This window comes from Acanthochromis polyacanthus, chromosome 14, assembly GCF_021347895.1.
Source record: "Acanthochromis polyacanthus isolate Apoly-LR-REF ecotype Palm Island chromosome 14, KAUST_Apoly_ChrSc, whole genome shotgun sequence".
Lineage (NCBI taxonomy): Eukaryota > Metazoa > Chordata > Actinopteri > Pomacentridae > Acanthochromis > Acanthochromis polyacanthus.
In genome coordinates, this window is record NC_067126.1 from 38,421,649 (window position 1) to 38,443,964 (window position 22,316).

Here is a 22,316-nt window from a genome sequence, read left to right on the forward strand (position 1 = left end):
TCACACACTGATGTTGGACAGAAGGCCTGGCTCTCAGTCTGCGCTCTAATTCATCCCAAAGGTGTTCTATCGGGCTGAGGTCAGGACTCTGTGCAGGTCAGTCCAGTTCATCCACACCAGACTCTATCATCCATGTCTTTATGGACCTTTCCTGTCATGTTAGAAGAGGAAGGGGCCAGCTCCAAACTGTTCCACAAATTTGGGAGCATGGAATTGTCCAAAATCTTGTCTTGGTATGCTGAAGCATTCAGAGTTCCTTTCACTGGAACTCAGGGGCCAACCTCTTGGCACTATGCGCCTCAGCATCCACTGACTCTGCTCCGTCAGTTTACGTGGCCGACCACTTGGTGGCTGAGTTGCTGTCGTTCCCACACACTTCCACTTCTTATAATACAGCTGACCGTTGAATATTTAGGAGTGAGGAAATGTCACGACTGGATTTGTTGCACAGGTGGCATCCTATCACAGTTCCACAGTGGAATTCACTGAGCTCCTGAGAGCAACCCATTCTTTCACTAATGTTTGTAAAAGCAGTCTGCATGCCCAGGTGCTTGATTTTATACACCTGTGGCCATGGAATTTATTGGAACACCTGATTCTGATTATTTGGATGGGTGAGCGAATACTTTTGGCAGTATAGTGTACATGTATATAAATGTGTTTTACAGGGTTACAGTCACGCTCAGGTCATAATTTCAACCAATAAAACACATCTCTGTGTACCAGAGATGAATATTTATACATTTTTTTTCCATTAAATTTCTTCCTGTCCTTAAATGGCTTTGACAGTTTTGTCCTCCTGAGTGTCAGAGATCTATTAAGTCCTTGCTGGGCTCTCATTTCCCCACTCGTTGCAGCTGGAGCACACCAGCTCACCTACAACTCTGGTTCAAGGCTGTGAACTATTCCACACATGGGGAAGTTGGATGATGATATAGAAAGCCCCACCCTGCAACATGACCGGATAAGTTCCTTAGTTTTGTATAAAACTCCACAAGTCTGAATCCGTTTTAGAGGCTTTAGAGTCATAGAGATGACTACATACTTCACCCTTGATCCATCTTCCACCATAAAAAAGACATTACATTAACCAAAAACACTGGTTTTCACCAGAGAGGGTCTCAAATGCTGCTGCAATATTTTTAAAAACGCCTCATCCCGTTCTGGATCATTTCACAAACTATGTGTTGCTTGAAAGCACAAAACCTCACATTTTAAGGAACCAAAACCGCTGCAACAACAGTCCCTGGCTTCCTAATCAGATTAAAACATCGGTTTCTTTCCTTTCCTGTCTATAGAGGCATATTGTGACTATTTTTCACCGTAGTCCAAATAACAAAATGCTTCCAAGCTTTTGGGGTTTTTTTTCAAATTGGATGAAATTTAAGGAATTAATAAATTTCTAACATTATTCTGTCAACATTACACATTACATCCTAAGAGTGATTTCTATTTGGCCCAGACAAGGTACAGAACAACGTTGTACACTCCTTTTCTAAATTATCTTTAAAAAGCTCAGTTCTTCTCACTCGGTACGACAGTTTGACAAGAAAAGACCGACCACACACTCCCCTGCCACATGTATCAGCCAACCACAACCCACAGGCAGGAAAAACAAAATAAGAATACCAGCATTACCACAGTTTTCCAAATCCGGGTGGGGGAGAAGTGGAAGAGGCAAGCCAAACTTAACAGAGACATGAACTCACAAACCACAGCAAGGGAGAGCGTTCAGAGCCAAGAGGAACACGAGATGAAAACAAAAAGATTATGGACTCCAACTGGGTCTCAATCATTTATTAGGTTCAAGAAAAAAATGTTACAGTTTATACATAAACAGCTAATCTCACTTGAGGGTGGAATTCAATTTGATATATTAGTAAAAACCAGTGATAAGATAAAGAGAGAAAGGAATAGCAAGCTTTACTGGAGGTGATATAAGAAGCTAAACAGAAGACTTCATGACGCAGGGATGTGCACCTCCCGTTAGCCATCACTTAGCTAGTGTTCCAACATGGGGCAGTTTCATCGACATATCATTAATACCGACATGGTGGTGAAGTTGATCAAATACAGAAAAAAAAACACAAAAAAAAAAGACAACAAAGGTTTAACTTTTTCATTGAGATAGTGTCTGATGGATGCATTTTTTGTCGCAAATGCAGAATGGTCGCTGATCTCTCGCAAAATGAAGCGTTACCATTGAAAGAGACGATAAACAGCCTGTTTTGGTCTCCCAGGTGTGTGCATACAGACCGGTTCTTTTAACGACGACGGATACGAGAGGGCCGAGCAGACAGTGGAGGAGACGGGAGAAAGAAAAACAACATGGGGTCAGAACAGAGTGGGACGTAGGAGAGACGGTGTACAAACACTAACCATCAGACTGAGGGGGGGTTGCTTGTTTCATATTTGGATTTGATATTTGTACGAGGGAGGTTGCAGGGCAGTAAACCTGCACCCACTCCAACAGCTGGAGCCACATCTAGGATGGGGGGGTTCAGGGGTGAGTGAGGATCGGAAGCGTCCTCTTTTACCGGTATCCGGGGCCCGGCTGAGTGTAGCCCTGGCCGTAAGGGGGCGGTTGCGGGCGTACGGGTTAGCAGCTCCGGGTGGAGGGGTGACAGTGCTGCCCGGAGGCGGGGTGTATCCTGGGCGGGGCTGGTACCCCGAGCCGGGCTGGGAGCTGGGCGGCATGCTGTAGTTAGCTGGCTGGGAGGCCTGGGAGGTATAGTTTTGGGCGGGGAAGGCTCCTGGTGGATACTGCTGGGCTCCCTGAGACGGATGGGGCTGCTGCTGCCCACCCTGGAAGCCCGGAGCCGGGGCCTGACCAGGGGCCGGAGCCTGGGAGGAGGGAGGAGCGTAGTTCTGGAACTGCTGCTGCTGCTGTGGCTGTGGGGGCCGGGCTGAGGGGCTCCAGCTGGGGACTGTACCCTGCTGGGAGAGGAAGGACAGGAGGCTCATTAATTCACTGCACAAAGCAAAGATATCCAGCTCGCTACTGTCATTTCCAGACTGTTGAACATTAGCCATACCCACTAAATTTAAAAAGAGTAAAGTTTTGTACATATATAAGTTACAGGTGTCCACGTTGTAACATGAGATGTTTACACGGGAAAACTTTTTGAACTTTTAATTAAATAAATGCTTTTTATTTTCCAAACAGTGCCTGGAACACGGCAGTAAAACACATTGGTCAGTTCATGGTGTCGTCTCCAACGTCTCACCATGGATCCATTGATGTTAAGCTTACTGCAGCAGCTCTATTTTCTTCTTTGGACAGGAAGATCAATTACCTTTAAACTTGAAGGCTGCATCATTTGCATCTGTTCGTGTGTTTTCCATGATGAGGGTGTGTGCAAAATGACTGATCTGAAGAATTTAGTGAGTGCGTTTGATTTAATTCAAACTGTTCACTGGTCCACTGTGACCATGTTTGGTTATTTTATTCTGATGTGACGAGGCTAAAACGTGGTCGAGCTCGCCCATAAAAATCTATACATTAGCCGCATCGTTTTATAAGCAGCGGGGTTCAAAGGTGAGAAAAAGTAGCAGCTTATAGTCCGGAAAGCACGGTAGTTTTCTTTCTATCAGCTGTATTCTTACCAGGGTACTGCATACCGTACTGCTGCGGGGGGGCACCTGGTTGCTGAGGCGGGTATCCACCTGGAGCCTGGTACTGCTGGTACACCTGTACCTGAAGAGGGAGAGACAAACCTGATCAGTAACAACCAGCAGACATCATCCAACATTCACTATGCTACGTGTTCACGAGAGTGTTTTTCCTGCATGTAACAGCTGCTGCAGCTGATGGGACAAACGCATTCGACTCAGGAGCTGTCTGCTCCTGGATGTCAAGTCAAACCAAAACGGTCGGTGGCAAACTCTCTTTTATTATGAAAAAGGTCAGCGAGAAGCATTTCTTAAAGCATTTGAGGTGAGAAATAATCTGTGTAGCCGCTGAATCTGTCCTGTTTAAGTTCACTTGACGGCTAGTTTAGACGTTTAATCAAAGTTGGTGATGCGTCGGACCTCTTTACGCTGCATCAAATTTGCATAAAGTAGAAGTCCAGCCTACTTTATACGTACCAGATCACAGCTCGAAATGCACCACAACCGGACCAGCATGCAACACGGTGCATTTCACACTGAATGGGATGAGGGACATTTCTGGATGTAGTGGACACGTAGCTTCAGTCTGTCCTCATTTACACTGCTGAGGATCTCGTACAGAGATGTAGTTAAACTATTTCCGTTACGTTTCTGATTGCAAAGCGTCACGGTTTTTCAGGGCTACATGCAGATCTGTCCTCCTTCAGTCTGACAGGTTTCACGTCGACTTAACCAGAATAGATTTTCCTGTCACTGCACAGTTCACAATGAAATGAAGCAGCAATCCTGTCCTCTGCTTTCACACAGACACCAGCCACAGTAAGAAATCTGCAAATACAACAATACAGTAAATACAGGGGGTCCTCGGTTTACGACGTCAATGACCTACAGCGTTTCGTCATTTCATGGAACTTAACGGCTTTTGTTCCATTCTCCGGTTGTACGCCACCTTGGATTGTGCTACATTCACTGACTTTTTGCCCTCATTACGGCTCCTTGTAGTATGTGGCAAGTGTAACTCATAAAAGCAGGGACACAGCTTACTGTTAGTAAGACAGCTTATTTGTTGCATTAACCCTTTAAATGGCACTCATTGAAATACTTTGAAAGCTTCAACCCTAGAGTGCTATTGGAGGACGTACGACACTGTATTCAGAACACTATAAAACAGTGATTACAAAAATGTAATAACTTACAGGAGAGCAAAATGTACATATGAATCACAGCTGTATGCAAACATATGTACAGATTTAGTACATAAATAGACGGTGCTGCATATAAGAAGAAGATGCAAAAAAAATGCATATTTCCAGATTGTGTAATGTACAAGAGAGTAAATGCCTGATGGATATTCAGTGTAATTTCTTAAATAACATTAGAATAACCATAAATATAAAAAACACTTAAATACTATTCACTACAGGCTAGACGAAAGCTTTCTTGTCCTCCTGGCTCTCTCACCCTTTCGGATTAATTCGGGAATTAAACAGATCAAGATCAGACAATCGCTACAACATCTGGAGCATCTTGTCGACAGCTAATTCTGGTGTAATAGTGTAACTTAAGCTGACTTCCTCCACGGAGGATGTGCTGATTTAGAAGCTATTGAGACGAATAAGATTATCTATGAGCCTTAGAGAGATGGAAGTGTTTATTTACACATTTTCTCCATCTTGAAAGCCTCTTGTTTGCATTTACACTTGGCTTTTCTCCGCGTCTAATATTCCCTCAGACACACGTGAGAGGGGCTGAGTGTAAATTGGGTGCCGGTATCGTCATGGAAACACCTGTGCATCTGGACAGAGTAACGCTTTGAATGATAACATCTGCTAGCTCTTTAATGTAACCATTTCTTGTTAATCTCCCGCAGAAATCGCTCTTTGGCGCATTACAGTAAGATGTGGCTCGGGGCGACAGTGCAGCAGACGTAAACACGCTATAGACACGCAGACACATATGTTGCTGCATCACAACACGGATGTCACGTGCACCGTGCAGACATGTCTGTGCTTGCAGACAGTGACTTCCTGCAGCGCTCTGAATAACTCTGACTCCACCGGGCCACACTGCCTACGTGCACAGATGGAGACCGGTGACCATCTTCTCCGGTACAGGCCCAAAATAGGACTTCATTCAAGAATTTCCAAGAAAACATCGTGTTCATCACTTTTTGAGTCATACGACGAGTAAACACGCATATATCTTCCTGGACAGCGATGTCATTGCACATCTTTATACGTTAAAAATGTCGAAATCTTGTTATTTTCCTCGTGAAATGTTCCATTAATGGCTGAGTGTTCAGCAAAACTTGGCACACCACAGTCCCCCCCCAACAGGGCCTAATCTTACCCCTAAATCTCCTGCATGGCACAATGATTGGGGTGACGACACATGCAAGGCACAAACAGAGGAGGCATGATGAGGAGGGCTGCTGGTTAAAACTCATTCTGATTTGATGCACATTAGGAAGGGATGATATTAGACACAGTAAAGCTTAAAGGAGACTTTTATCACATTATTCTATTATGCCGCGTTTACCTCAGTGCACTGCCAAAAAAGGTCCACGTTAGGGATGCATTGAGTCACATTTTTTCACTTCTGATCTGATCCCAGGATGTGAATTTGGTTAACTGTCGACACCGATACTATTCCGACACCAGAGCTCTGTTTGCTTTATTATTATAATCATCATTATTGTTGATTCTATATGAGGCTGCAATGAACTCCTCTCTACAGACAAGTATGATATGTATGAATGTACACCCCCTGTCAAAAGTTGTGAGACACTTTCACATTCATTTGAATGAGAAAGCGTCCTAAAACTTTTGACAGGAGGTGCATGTCCTGAAAGGCAACTTGAAGTAAGGTCAGAAAAGGAAGTCAGAAAAACAGGAATCCATTAACAGGAAAAATCCCATCCTGAAACAAATATGCCGCTATAAGGGTTTCAAATTGGCTGTCAGTATTTTTTAAAGGGTAAACTTCTCTAACTCAGTTTAGAAAGATAAATGTCTGTTTTTCATCTCCATGAACCTAAATAAAATCACTGCAAAACTGGACAAATGTTGAATAAATCCTCTAATTATCTTAACATTTAACCCTTCTAAACAAATGATCGACATCTTTTTTCTTCATATTTTTGACTTTTCGTACAAAATTAATGGCGATGGATGCGTTTATATTTCGTTTACCAGAGTTCTTTGGGGTCTAAAAGCATCGAAACCTTCAAAGATTCTCAGGCTTCTGGTTCTGCTCCAGAATCTTTGAAACCCCAGAAGTCCAGAAAGATATTTAATCATCTTGTCGGCACAGTTTGTTAGAAGATAAAAACGTTTGGTGTTCGCCACAAAATGAAATGTTTGTTAGAACATTTAAGTACCTAGAAAGAAGCTCACAAAAAAACGCTAATTTCTACATTTTAAACAACATTTCAGCGACTGGACCTGAATAAATCCCTTTAAACTGGACAAATGTTGAGTAAATTCTCTAATTATCTTAACAGTTACATAGGAGGGTTAATTTGTGGCGTTTCTGGTGTCAAATGTTTCCACACAGCGGACGATGGAGCGGACATTTCCGATACTGGCTCTCTAGTCCATGTGGCTGCATGGTATTGAAAATCTTCAGAATTCAACACAACACGATTACTGTCCTCAAGGAATTACTGGAAACATATTTACTGTATAGTTCAAGCTGTTCCTGGAATACTAAAACTCCTCACGCTGTTTTCATAGGTCTGGGAGACACTTGACGACTAAATAGTCATCCAGGAACAGTGTCTTTTTCTAAACATCGCAGTGATGTGGCAACCATCTGCTTCTCTCCCTTAACATGAACGTCATGGTATTTATTGTTTGAGAAGGCACGTGTGCGAAATTGGCCGCTTCTTCTGCCGTTCTCCTCGCCTGCAATCCATCACAAGTGTTATGTAAGAGCGATGGAAGGTTGCGTGGCTGCTAGACCTCTTTAGCCCGGGGTTCGTTTCCCTCCAGCGCGAGCCAAGAGGTCAGCCATCAGGGACAAAGATACGGCTGAAGACAGCTAGCGGGTAGCTTTTCAACTGGCTGCAGTCCTGCTGACCTCTCCACATGTCTGGAGAAAGAGTCATGAGAACGACGGTCTAATTTTAATAACAATTTCACACCGAACACACGTCTGCCCATCAGATAAGGGAGCTCCGTGCACTGTCTGAGCTGCTGTTACGTACGCATATGTGTGTATAAAAATGTTGCCAGGTCCATCAGCATCAGGGTGAAATCTTTACCATCTGCTTATGGATCTTGTTAGCAGCATTCTTATGGTAACAAGTAACCTAAGCTTGCATTAAAAGTGTGCCTCAGGCTACCTTTAAAAGCCACACATGCTCTGCTGGCGTCCGATCTCACCTTTTAGAAATCCTCATGCCAAGACTGGCCGTTCTGATTTGCCTTGCTGCTGTCATGCTAACAGTCTGCAACCAGAGATGAGAACAACGTGCGGGCAAAGAGTGAGAAAAGTCGACGGCGTACGATCCAGTTTCTGTACTGGTGTGCAACCATCTGCAGCCTTGGAATTAAGAAAAGAAACGAGGAAATTCTAAGGAACGGATGAGGAGCCCCGTTTGCTGCCATGTTGGAGGTGAATCTAAGAAACTTCTAGAGGATTAGAGGATGGTGTCCAATAATGATTCTCTACTCAGTGGGGAAATGAGCGCTTTCTTTTTTCTTCTGTCCAGCTTGTGCACAAAAGAAAACCATAATGAGCTTCTGACAGTTAATGTCAACTAAACAAACATTTAAAACCATTGAAAACTGGTCCAGGTCGTGTTCTGTGTACAGGCAGCTATGCGTACCCCACAGACACATACCGGCCAAAAAATGTAAAAAAAAAAAAAAAAGCCGTTCTGTGCATCACGGTATCCATCAGTTTCTTCATAAAGCAGAAATACCAACGACTTTCATGCACGTATGGATCATTTTACTAGAAGATAACAGAAGTTATGGGTTTTCTACTTATTCTGAGCTAAGTTATGGGGTTTTTCTAGTTATTCTGGAGCTAAGTTATGGGGTTTATCTAGTTATTCTGGGACTAAAGTTATGGGGTTTATCTAGTTAGTCCTGGATGCTAAGGTTATAGGGGTTTTTCTACTTATTCTTGGAGCCTAAGTTATGGGGTTTTTCTAGTTATTCTGGAGCTAAGTATGGGGTTTATCTAGTTATTCTGGATGCTAGTTTATGGGGTATTTTCTAGGTTATTCTGGAGCTAGTTAGTTCTAGTTATCTTATGGGGTTTTTCTAGTTATTCTGGAGCTAAGTTATGGGGGTTTATCTAGTTATTCTGGAGCTAAGTTATGGGGTTTTTCTAGTTATTCTGGAGCTAAGTTATGGGGTTTATCTAGGTTATTACGGAGCTAAGTTATGGGGTTTTTCTACTTATTCTGGAGCTAAGTTATGGGGTTTTTCTACTTATTCTGGAGCTAAGTTATGGGGTTTATCTAGTTATTCTGGAGCTAAGTTATGGGGTTTTTCTAGTTATTCTGGAGCTAAGTTATGGGGTTTTTCTACTTATTCTGGAGCTAAGTTATGGGGTTTTTCTACTTATTCTGGAGCTAAGTTATGGGGTTTATCTAGTTATTCTGGAGCTAAGTTATGGGGTTTTCTACTTATTCTGGAGCTAAGTTATGGGGTTTTTCTACTTATTCTGGAGCTAAGTTATGGGGTTTTCTACTTATTCTGGCGCTGGCTACGGCCCACAGCATCCTGTGTGAAGGTTCAATAAACCAGCAGAGAACCAGATAAAGTCTCACTCATTCATCACAGAGGGTCGCTACAACATGTTGACCTGTTTCTACAACTTGATCCATGTTGGTCGCTGTTTGGCCCTGTTCCTGATCCAATTTCACTTCCATGGAGACGGCTTTCCTTTTCTTCCAGCATCAGAAGAGTCTGACTTATGCTGGGAGCCATAATGAAGGTAAAAAGTTAGTGAATGTAGCACAGTCCAAGGTGGAGTACAACCAGAGAATGGAAACAAAGCCGTCTTATAGCGCCGCGTGACGGCGTATTCATCCGCTCTGCCGTCAACTAGTTCCAACAAAACACTGTAGGTCGGTGACGTCGTAAACCGAGGACCCCCTGTATAATGTTGACACAGCAACTTGAAACTATTACAAAGCAGTAAAATCTACAAAAACCTGCCCTCTGTTAAGCCGGGCTGTCTGTCTGGGTACCGACGCACAGCTTGAACTAATTGTGGAAAGACCTCCATAACGGCATCCCTAACGTCACCACATCGAGCAAGAACAAGTTGTTCAACAGACCTGAACAAAGAACATAAAAAACTTTGTTTAGCTGGTTGTTTTTGAGCAACATGGCGTATCGTTTTCTAACCCAGTGACTAAACAAGACCTCCCTCTGGACCAACTAAACATTCACTAAGCTCTGTTGATAGGTCTGCCACAACAAGGCCAAACCGCAAACCACCAGTTAAATGGAAATAGTCATCCAACAGGTGTGCTCAGGAGTCAGCGGTGCGAGCAAATTCCAGCTCTCACAGGGTGCAACATGAGGCGGATTCTGTGCTCCAGTGGCATCAATCTGGGCCAAACCGCGAGTTAAAAACAATCCAACGAGCTCACAGCGAAGTGGGAAACGAAGGCTGAACCTGGCTGAACCTGCCTGGACCTTGTCTAGGATTGTTTTCCAGCACACTGCCTCTCCTTTTGTTCATTTATCTTCATCTAGGCCTTTAGTTTGGATCAAACGTGTGGATGCTGAAGAACGCTCACGAGGGAGAGCCGCTCCAAAGCTTCTGCTGAGTGAGATAAATACTGATTCCGTGGACGGTCTGTTTACACTGTGTTTAAGAATACACCACGGTGCAACTCAGGGATCGTTTCTCTTTCAAAGAAGCCCGCTGAGTCCACAGCAGAATGCATCCCATTGCCAAAAACGAAACAAGCTCACACTGCAAGCTGTGAATTTGGAGACGGGAACATATGTCAATGTAAATCAGAGTAAAGACACGGCACATTTACATGCAATTCAATTTGAAGATAATTAGTTTTCGTTTCATTTATTCTCTTCACATCCAAACAGTATTTCTTCTACTCCATTAACATCAGCCTGATCTAATTTATTACAGATCGCTGGCAGGATGAAAGGAGGAAGAAAAACCCACTGAGCGATAAAAAGCAAATAATGGAATTAAATCAACAAGACACGATGGTAGCAGAGTGGGAGTTTTGGTGCAATCTTCTTGCTTAATTACACACATACAGCACATATGAATGCTTCAGGAGCAGAACTATAGCGACGGAGACAGAAGAAGGCGGCAAAAATAACAGAAACATGTTCTCTGCGTGTAGGAATATTGAAGAGACACAGCACCACAAACTACATCCTCCAAAATGATCATTAAAGTGAATGACTTTGAACACTTTAACACTAAATTATTACTGATGAGACACTAAGATTGGTAGATATGTAAAATCAGTGTTTTATCTGTTATTGTGAGGCGCTTTGTGACATCTCATCTTGCTGACTCAACAGACGGTGACATTTTAGCAAAGCCGCTTTGGTGGCAACGACGGAAAAACTTCCCATTTAAAAGCAGAGCTGTAAAACATGTAATTGCTCCACCACTACAGTGCAGGATCTCTGACTCCTGTGTTTATTAAGACATATGCCAGTGTGCTTACCTTCCTAGACAGACCCTGTTTATAGTACTGCAGATGTGTGTGCATGGGTCTCACCTTCCATGCCGGCTGGGGGTCCCTGCTGTACTGCAGCGTAGGAGCCCTGTGGCTGGGGGGGCACTCCTGGCTGAGGCGCTGCAGATGAGGAGGAAGCGATGCTGTCAGGGGTTCCTGAACGCTCCTCTGGTGCCACGCTGGGGGAGCTGCCAGACAGAAACAGACGTTCAGGAGGTCAGTATGAATGTTCTATACAACGAAACAAAACACATGCAGTGTTCCCCTGGCCGTATTGTGGCTGCATCGCAGCTTTATCACCATATTGCGGTACATCAGTATTTTTCAATATTCATTATTGTGGCGAGCTGCGATGAAGAACAACACTGGAGAAAGGATATCTGCTTTTATGGATTCGGGTCATTCCATATCATTTCAACCAGTGGTCCCCACCTGACCCTTTCAGATTTTTCTAAGTTTTTACATACATTTAGTACATAAATATGATGGTAAAATCCAAAATTTGAATGCTTTATTGTCATTAGTTTCAAAGTTATGGCCATTTGAAGTAGGTAGGGGGTACCCTTAGCCTAGCCGCGCTAGACCATGTTTCTGAAGGCACAAGGGTCTAGGGCCGCTCGACAGGGAGGGAGGCGGGCTAAAAGGTTGTCTTTCAAATCCCTCTGCAGCAATTGGGTAGGTATACAACCAATCAACGCAACGAATAGGCTGACGGAGTTCCTAGAGCGCCGGTGGATGTGGCTAAGTCCATTAGCTTCTCAACCAGCGGAGCCAACTGGTATATTAAGGATTTGCCATATCCCGCCGGCATAGTCCAAATACGTCTTCTCAATGAAACACTTCAGTGCCGTTCCTTTGTTTATCTTTCAAGTTGAATTTTAGCTTCAAATCTTTAAGGGCTGTGGCCAAAGCCGAGTCTAAAGATAACTGTTTATTGTTTCCGGTTGTTTCTGTCAGAATCGTCGCGCCTCTGTCGTCACTTAGTTACGCCGCCTTCTGACTCTACACTTCATGGTGATTGGTCCGGCCAGTTTTAGGAGAATCCAGCCTCGAGCCTTATGGAGGGTAACTAGACCCACCCTGGCAGAGAATTAAATTCGTTGCCGTGGGTTGTCTAGCGCGGCTAGGCTAGGGTACCCTATTATTGCAGCCAAAATTAAGACTGGACATTTTCGACCATTTTCAGACTTCTATAACTTCTGAACAACGAAAGATAGAGACTGAAATATCCATTAGCAATTTTATGTGGTATAATTGGCTATCTAAGGATTGGATCTGTATAAAATGAAAGTGCTATGGTATGTAATGCATGAAATATGAACAGCTAAAATTAAAAATATCTGTCCGACCTTCGGATTCAAAGGCCAACATTAAACATAGAAGGGTTTATAGAAGCAAGTTGTGCTTGGTGTCAAAATTTAGGGCAATTCCTGTAATTTCACATGATGTCTTATTTTTGATACCACCTATCCCACATGCTGATATTGACCTTTGAATCCGAAGGTTGGACAGATATTTCTGATTTTTTAGCTGTTCATATTTCATGCATTACATACCATAGCACTTTCATTTTATACAGATCCAATCCTTAGATAGGCCAATTATACCACATAAAATCTCTGATGGATATGATGATTAGTTTTTGTGTAATGGGTGGCCAAATGTAGCAGTTTAGAAGTTCGTGATGGATAAATTTGCAACTTTGTCATTCTCTGTAACATGCAATTATAAATATAAAGTAAATATTTTCACATTTCTGAGGACTATAGGTCACTGTGAAATGATTCTGAAATTCTGAAACCTCCTCAGGTTTATAAAGCCTAAAATAATATATAAAAATTAAATAAATGCATTCTGTGGGTCTGGAACGTAAGCCCCGCTGTACTCCATCTCTTGCGTTGCTTTAATACCTGGGGCCTGGTCTTCGCTCAGGCCGAAAGCGAGATGACATTCTGTTGACCTCGTCCTGGTTTTTAACGGGTCGAAGGCTGACATGCTGGCTGCACTGACTGAGGGGCCTGCTTCACTGTGGGGTCTGCCGCCACAACTTTACCTTCGCGTCCATCCACCGATTCTACAAAACACAGCGAGACCAAAAAAAAAGTGTCACAGCATGAGCAGAGGTAAGGAGAACATGTGGCGACGATACAACGCACACATGCAGCATTCTGGGCTGACCATAAACAGGCCTGTTACCACACCGTGACCACAAACCTGTCATATACGGGGACGACGGTTTGAACGTTCCTCGCAAAGTTTCACTGTTTAAAAATGAACGCTGCCAAATCCTCATAAAAGACTCTGATTACTGTCTAGCTTTGACTCAGAAATCAAATCCACCTGTTGTCTCAGCATGGTGCTAGATTGCAAACTCAAGATCGTCTGCTTGCTTTCAGGAAAATCACAGGAGAATGTAATGTTGAGGAGGTTTTAAGAAATGAAAAGTTGCCTAAAGCTGAAAGTGAAACTGGCACAAAATGACCATCCTAAAATATGACTTCACATGTTCCTTGTATAAATGCTTCGGTCTCAGCGATGGTTATAATGAAAGGGCCTGCTTCTGCTTGACATGTGCAAACATGTGGGGGGAGAATGACCGCAATCATACTGGACTGAACCAGTATGTATGCAGTATGTAACTATTTAGCGTAGAACTGCTGACAAATACTCTTTTAAAGAATGTATTAAATGATTCCACCAGTCGCTGACTCTTGTAAACTGTCTCAGTCTGGTGCCAGTCTTTGTGGGATGCAGCTCTTCAATCCTGGCAATAAAACTGTGGAACACTGTGATTAGTTAAGGAGGTCACATCATCCACATCAGTGAGATTAAGAGACTGAACATACGTGGTGGTTTGAGATCTGAAAGAAACAGAAAACAACAACAGCAGAGCAGGAGATATCAATTAAAGAATCACTGTCAACACACGAGTCTCTCTTCGCTGGGTGTTGAAAACTACTTTCCAAATTTAAAATTTGTACCCAAATACATTGAGTTGTTTTGTTTTTTTTACAAGAAAAGGCAGAAATACAGAATATTTACATGAAACTATTTAAATACTAGATGGGAAAGACTGTAACCAGCTTACTAGCATTCACAGACAACTAAACTGGTCTATGTTCATCTATAAAGTTCTATCTGGGCCCAGAATACCTCAGCACTTCTCACTTTCAGTTCTAGTAGCTACCATCTGCACCTCCAAGTGGCTGCTTTTGAATGTTCCCCAGACTGACAGACTTTGACAGAACAGCGTCTCCCTAGCCTAGCCAGCTAGACCCATGTTTCTGAAGGCACAAGGGTCTAGGCACGCTCGACAGGGAGGGAGGCGGGCTAAAAGGTTGTCTATCAATCACTCTGCAGCAGTTGGGTAGGTATACACCAATCAGCGCAACGAATAGGCTCCTCGAGCGCCGGAAATCAGAGGATGCGGTAGTTCGGTGAAGCCTTATTTATACAGTCAATGGGTGAAGCTCAAGTATATTACAGACATGTTAACAGAAAGATTATTCAGAGTCGGTGCTAATGGAGCTCAACGACTGTTGTCGACCCTGGCAGAGACTTAAATTCGTTGCCGTGGGTTGTCTAGCGCGGCTAGGCTAGTTGTTTCCGGTTGTTTCTGTCAGAATCGTCACGCCTCTGTCGTCACTTAGTTACGCCCGCCTTCTGACTCTACACTTCATGGTGATTGGTCCGGCCAGTTTTTGGAGAATCCAGCCTCGAGCCTTATGGAGGGTAACTAGACCCACCCTGGCAGAGAATTAAATTCGTTGCCGTGGGTTGTCTAGCGCGGCTAGGCTAGCGTTCTCCCATCATGCACCAAAAATCTTTAAACCCTCTTAAAACTAGAAACATTCATATCCATTAATGAGTTTAAGAATATCATGAAGAATGCAGTGAAGGAGGAATGTCGCTGTCCTTGAACAGCAGTTAATCTGTTTTATTGTATATTTTGTGCATCATGCATCTATTTTATGAAACGTTTAAATTTTGTTTGGGCTGCTACCTTGGTCAGATCTCTCTTTTAAAGGAGATCTCTAATCTCAGTGGGACTTTCTGGTTAAATAAAGGTAAATGAATAATAAACAATACATGCCGATTGTGGATTTTTGAGATCTCTATAGAGCTGCTATATCTTGACCTTACTCTGTAGAGCAGCCTGAAATGACACGTGATATGATCTGGCACTATATGAATAACATACAATTTCCTATTCTGTTCTATCGTTTATTTCAATTAATTTACCTCCCATATTGTATATATTTGACCTCGTTTGCACGTCATTTTTTTATACTGTCTTGGTTTATATGTACATTTGATTTTATAATTTAAGGTTATTTTATTTCTTATTGCTTAGAGGAAGCTATTTTAGATTCTCATAATGCCCTCATAAATGATGACAATAAAACTATTCTATTCTACAGTGAATTGAATATTGAAGTCACTATTTGACTGCTTTACATGTTTCACTGTAAACACATGAACAATCCTGACATAAAAAGATGCAAATTTTGGATGCAAACCAACCCGTCATTGGAAACAGCGTACACCACAGTGACAGCTTCGTGTTTCCTATCTGAGAACAGCCTTTGTGCACTAATACATCTCCAGTAAGCTAATATCTGCTGGTGTGATTCATGCTTACCACTCTCCGGTGCTGTAGCAGCCAGACCCGGCTCTGTGGGGGGCTCCAGGCTATCAAGGAGGTTGTTGACTTTATTCCTGAGCTCAATGAGCTCCCTGCGCAGATATTTCACCTGACTGGATTCCAAAGGCCTCGGCTGACCGTTCACTGCGGATAATAAAACGAGGAGAAGGAACCCAAGTGAGCAAATCACACAAATTCTTCATGTTTATTTGGGAAATGGGTCCAGTAAAGTCAAACACTTCCCCATCTCTGCACAGACTACTCCAGTTCTGTGTTCATTTCAAGAAGACGGACAGAACTACACTCTTGTGCTCTTTTTACAACGTGCAACAATCCCCCAGCAGCCCATACCTTTATTAAAGGGACATTTTAGCGCTTACTGCTGACTTCTGTATCTCATTAATTACGATCGTTTGCCATTTGCCGTCTTCAGCTTGAACTGCTCGTTGACACAGGTTATGGTCTAGTTGCGAGTCCCAGCCGTGGATTCTGGAATATCTTGTTTAAACTGCGCAGGAAAAGTGTCAACAGCTCCAGCAGACGGTAAAACAAACCAAATGTGGCAGGAAAAACCAAGAAGTGTGGGCTCACACTCCCACAAACACTTGAATGCCTACAGACTGATTAAAAATGTGTTTATAAGGACTGAAATATTGGGGCTTCTATACAACCACGAACATCCAAACACATTAGGCTGGAAATATGTCGTTAGTAAATAATGACCGGCAGAAACTACAGCTCGGTACGACACTGATTTACTAATGTAACATCAGCATAATGTAAAATAAACACAGTGGATGTCAGAGCTTTGGAAAAGTGGGCAGCTCTACAGTAAATAGGCGCATGTTATGAATGATGATCTGTCTGTGTGCTGTTGGCTTCACACTGTAAATACCTGGGATTACAGCGATCGTCTATCACACGGCTGATTCCACAGAGCCATTCACAGCAGCAACAGCCAGATCAACAGAGACTTTGAGCTTCATCATCACCACCACCACACCCTGCCAGCTAAGCAGTTAACCAACAACAGTTCCACTAGGAGAAAGGCCACCGGTTTGTCGCACTGAACGCTCGACATCAAACAGAAACCCGTCACCGTGCGCGAAACACAACCTTCAACCCTCCGTGACCCGCACCGCACGGGCACCTAGAACTACTTCCAACTCTTTTCTTCCCGCTGCAAATTGACCGAGGAGTGAAATTTCCACTGCGAAAGAATGAACGCGAGACCGGAGATGGTGCTACATTCCTTTCTCACACAAGTTTCTCTGTCTGAGTGGATAATGCTGAACAGAGATGCACGGGGTCATGAGGCGCAGCGCTGAGACACAGGCCGCCGTCACATTCCAGCCACTCTCTCCGCCTTTAAGTCTTCACACATGTTGGAGAGCGTAATTTCCACGTGAGACCCTGACATGTGATGATGAGCCAGCACTCAGTTTTGATTTGTAGGAAGTAAAATACATTTCTTTTTGTAGAAAGAAAGAAAAAATAAATAACTTGCAGCTCTCTGGCTAATAATAGCAGCGGCAGGACGACAGAGTAACTGAGAGCAGAGGGAACATCATGTTGTTATTACAGATTCAAAAGTAGACCGAGTGCGTGTGTTACTGTATTTTTAACTTAACGGGACAGTTTGAAAGCTTTTCACAGCTAACAGAATTATTCCAAGAACTCAACAAGTCTGATTTCTATTTATATGCATATTCCTGTACTGGCAAATCTCTGGGACTATTTATTTTAATAATAACAACGGCAAAGTACAGAACATCACCCTGGCTTTAAATGAATTACAAGTAATAAAATAACAAACAGATGGAATGTGAAATGCTCTGCCGGTGAAAACTTGTATTTAAACAGATTCTGACTGTACGGTGCATGCAGCCTTACATTTTGCTGAGACTGAATGAAAAACAAAAACCCGGGCAGCACATCTGATCAATAGAACTCAATTACTGATGTGCAATATGCCTAAACATTAATACTGCATCTGCCTGCTCTTCCTGTTTGTCCACATTTTCTGGTAAGTCAAAATATTGTTCTTACATAAAGTATGTTTTTTTTAAATAAACACACCAATTTATTAATAACTAGGGATGCTCGATGTTGGCCTTTTTTTTGCCAATAACCGATATTGTCCAACTCTCAATTTTGAACTCTGACACCAACTGATATCGATATGTGTGGGATATTTTGCTAATTTTAGGTAACATCACGTATCTCCTGTGGTGGAATTAACACATCATTTTATTGTGATGCTCCACTGGATGCATTCTCAAATGCAACAAAGCTTTCAAATGTTTCAAAACTACTTTAACTTAAGTTATAGAAAAAATGCAACACTTATGCCATTGTTTTTTCCTTTTCTTAATTGTCTGAAACAACAGTTCACACTCTCCCGTAAATGGCGGTGAAATCCAGGCACCAATTTACGGGTTATCACGACAGGCAAAAAAACCAATAACGATATTGACCGATATTACATTTTTATGACAATATCAGACATCGCTACTAAAAACCTGTGTTTTTTAGAATGGAAAATGTTTAATTGTCTGTGAAAACAAAGTTATAAGAAAAAATTCTAACACTGTGTAGTACAAGTAATGCACTACAAATAATTTGTCCTGAACTTGCAACACAACGCACTGACAGAAACAAGCTCCAACTGACATGTTAGGGTGAGGCCTACTGGCTGCTTGGCTCATGTAATTACTCCTCCTGTGAACCAAACCTGAAGTCATGCAGCTGGTGAGTAACTGTTGACTTAACTGGAGTGGCATATATTTAAAATTAAGATTCAGAACCAGTATGATCAGCACAACGTGATTTTGTGAAGATGTCCGTCCACTATCTGTCACAATGTTTGTTTGGGGAAGCGGTGCTAGGAGACGCACAGGGATTCCACCTTAAATGAGTGCAAAGAAAGTGCAGACAGTTTTTCTTTGGACAGCGAGGAGCTGAGATTTGTTGAGGGAAACATGAGCTGGACTGCCCTCCAGTGACTGCCTGCTGTAACTAAGCGCTGGTGCCGCTGTGCACGCTTTTGGAAGGGCAACAGAGAGGAAAAGGCTTTAAAGTCTCACCAAACAAAGTCAGTTTGAGTATTCTACTGCACTGGATGGCAAAGGAGAGGTCAGAGCTGTCGAAGATGGTAATGAGGTCATCATCTGTAAACAGAGAAAGGCAACACCAGAAGCTTAACTGTACAGCAAACTATAACTTCCAAGAAAACATACGTTGAGATCATATCCATAAAGTACAGAGGAAACTTCTCGTTAGCTGAGAGCAATTTGCACGGAGGGAAGCTGAGTCACTGTCCTGACTGACCTTCATCCTTGTATTTGATGGTAACCTCGTCGTTACTCTGCAGCTTGCCCCTGAAGACACGCTGCATCATCAGCACCAGCTCATCGTAGGTGATGTCTTCATTATGGATCGGGATGCGTCTGATGTCGTCGCCCAACTGGGCTTTGATGATCAGCTTCCCGCTCAGGTCCAGCTGGCCGTTCATGGTGCCGTCCGACCTCTTCTGCTCCCACCACTTAACGCATGCAGAGGAGAGGGGGTTAGAAAAGCAGCCAAGTAAACAACACGCCTGCTGTCACAGTTTTCCTCCTCTCTTTCTAGACTGCCCATTTCAAATTTAGTCTGTAAGTAACCCTAAAATGCAGAGTAACAGGACACCTTTCTAAACAGGATTGTACGAAATGATGCACGACTAAAGACACAATTAAGAGGTCATAAATAACTGAAATTTGTTCTAAATGTTTAGGCTAATGATATGTTTTGAAAACTGTTATTTGTGTTAAGTTCCATTTTAATTGTGTAGCACCAATTCACAACATAAGCCATAAGTCACTCTAGGGAGTGAATAAGAATTTGTAGAGGACACTGAATGAGCAGCAGCGAGACAAAAATAGTAACATGACACAATTTTTACCTTTGAACTGAATTTTGGGCACCACCAGAGCCCATTGTTTGCTAGTGTATTACTCCAGCTCCTCTAAATTCAACTAAACCTATTCTCCTCTTTTAAAACACAAGGGCAAGGCTTGGAGGCTTTGTCAAGTCTGATGTGTGGAAGCACTTTGGCCTGTTATACAAGACAACATAAATGCAAGGCAGATGACAAAACTTAGCCAACTGTTTTTTAAAAAAAAATCATACATATAATAAAATGATCAACATGCTGCACCACTAGACTGAAAATAAAGACAGTCACTCACTGTGCTTGATGCTAAATTATTTACAACTACATTTATGCTCAAGAATGAAATATAAAATAATACATGAGTAATACAGAAACATCAAAATGTTTTATCATTATAGTTAAATGAGGACTCTGCATGTAAAGTAGGTTAACAGCTCAGGGGAGGTGGCTGCTGTGAGAGTTGGTATGTATGATTAAAATGTTAGATTAACAAGGACAATGAGATTATACCAAAAAATAGCTGCTCCTCTTTGTCCTAACTGAGCTTTGCTGTTTAGATTAAAGAAATCTTGACAACAACAAGAAAGATTCGATCCGACAGTCTGTTCAGCCACAATATCAGAGAGTCTGATTTAAGTGCAGAGTCTAAGGGTCAAAATCACTGTGTGAAGTGGCGTAGAGCGCAGCGTGCTATTACAGCCCTCTTTATAGACTTTGACCTAAACGAACCAACCATTTTGATAAAACAAAGCTCAATATAGGGGGTATTTTTAATACACATATTGTAAGTATCCATCAGAATATTATCATTTGCAGATTTTGCTGACAATCCGAGACCTGCATTAAGGTCAACTTTGGATCGACCTGCCTGAGGAGATAAGGCCTGCAGAGTCAATAACTTCCTTTAAATCACTTCTTAAAACGCATTTTTACAGATTTGCTGTTATGTGAGGTTTACTTTTAGCTTTAATTAGTTTCAGTGCTTTATTCTGTACTATGTCCTATTTTATTTTCCTTTTAGCTATCTGGTTCTTTGGTGTGATGTCGTCTCTCTCTAATTCTTTATTTCTCAATTTATTTTACTCTTAATTTTAACACTCAATCTCATTCTCTAATTTTTAAGTTCCCTTGTTTGAGCTGCGTGCTAGTCTAGCTAACTGTTTATTTAATTTATTATAATTTTTACTGTTTATTTTAATTGACTATTCTGACTTGTCTCCTGTCTTGCTTCTTTGTCTCTGTTTGCATGTTTTGACTGACAAAGCTCATTGCAGACGCTGTTTCTGAGGGTGCTATATAAATAAAGCTATTATTATATTAACACTGCAACATTACATCCATTTTAACATGTCAGTGTGTGATCTGTTCTCGTGTCTGTCAGTGTTCGTGTGGACTCCCCAGCTGGATTAACTATGACGCTACCTGCTGATGTTGTAAGCTGGACGTTACACTACTGACTGTGAATTTAATTCCAGAAATGCTACGGCTTTGACCGTCCTAGCCAGATGAATAATTGGCTGGATGCTAGGGATTCTGTGGTGGCTAAAGTTTAGCATACAGTGATGCTGAATAGGGACGACAAACACACCGATTTCCACCGAGATTGGCTCCACCAAATTAATCTCCGGGGCATCAGAATGAGACGTTTAAAACGCCACTAAAGGGTTTGGCTTAGCTGGCGTTGATTGTAAAAGACGCCCAGTCATCTGTCAGTGGCCCATTAACAGCAATTCACTTTGACTGCTAACGTTTGTAAGGCCGTTTCACCATTGCTATGTCAATGATGACATTATAGACAGCGCATGCTACGTAAAAATCAGTGATATATTTAATCTCCAGCTGAAAGAAGTGCCGTAAGATAGCCTGCTTTGATTTTATTATAAAGTGAAACGTCTGCTAAAAGCGTATTCATGTACAACTTGGGATAGCTACCTTAAAATGGCACTCTGACCTAAGTTAGGGAGCATAATATGAACTTAGCGATGTCCTACCTTCGCCTTTTAAAAGTTATTAGCAAATTAGCGCATCTTTGTTCAGTAACTTCCTACGAATCAGCCTCGACACCTGTTTGGGCGAGCTAGCCTAGCATTAGCTCTCCGCGTAGCTAGCTAGCGCTAATTACCTAGCATGCTAACTAGCAGCATATCAGTCACACAAACCGCTGTGTGAGCGAAACTAAATCACAATACAACTGGACAGCAAGTCTGAGAGCGTCTATTACCTGAATCAGACGACTTGACCACGCTGTATTTCACAGGTTTCCCCAAACCGTGAAAGTGTACTGTGTTAACTAGCTTAGCCAGAGCCGGGCACCAGCATCGGGAAGTGCCCTCCAGACTGTCAACGTCAAACAGTACGTGGCATTCACTACGCGCAGGCGCAGACCAAAGAGACTCCCTAATGACTTAACATCACATTTAAACAAGCTTGTCCAC

The 22,316-nt window shown here is 42.5% G+C and overlaps 1 protein-coding gene across 1 annotated transcript; it reads right to left on the minus strand.

The window, feature by feature from the left end:
• Positions 1-1,782: 1,782 nt before the first annotated feature.
• On the minus strand, positions 1,783-22,249 carry tfg (trafficking from ER to golgi regulator). Its single transcript, XM_051958495.1, is given in 11 exon segments — positions 1,783-2,583; positions 2,586-2,913; positions 2,915-2,937; positions 3,607-3,694; positions 11,343-11,490; positions 13,188-13,314; positions 13,317-13,376; positions 15,945-16,091; positions 19,034-19,117; positions 19,278-19,491; positions 22,103-22,249. Coding segments are annotated over 10 exon segments (1,239 nt in total). The 5' UTR covers positions 19,462-19,491; positions 22,103-22,249; the 3' UTR covers positions 1,783-2,533.
• Positions 22,250-22,316: the final 67 nt, after the last annotated feature.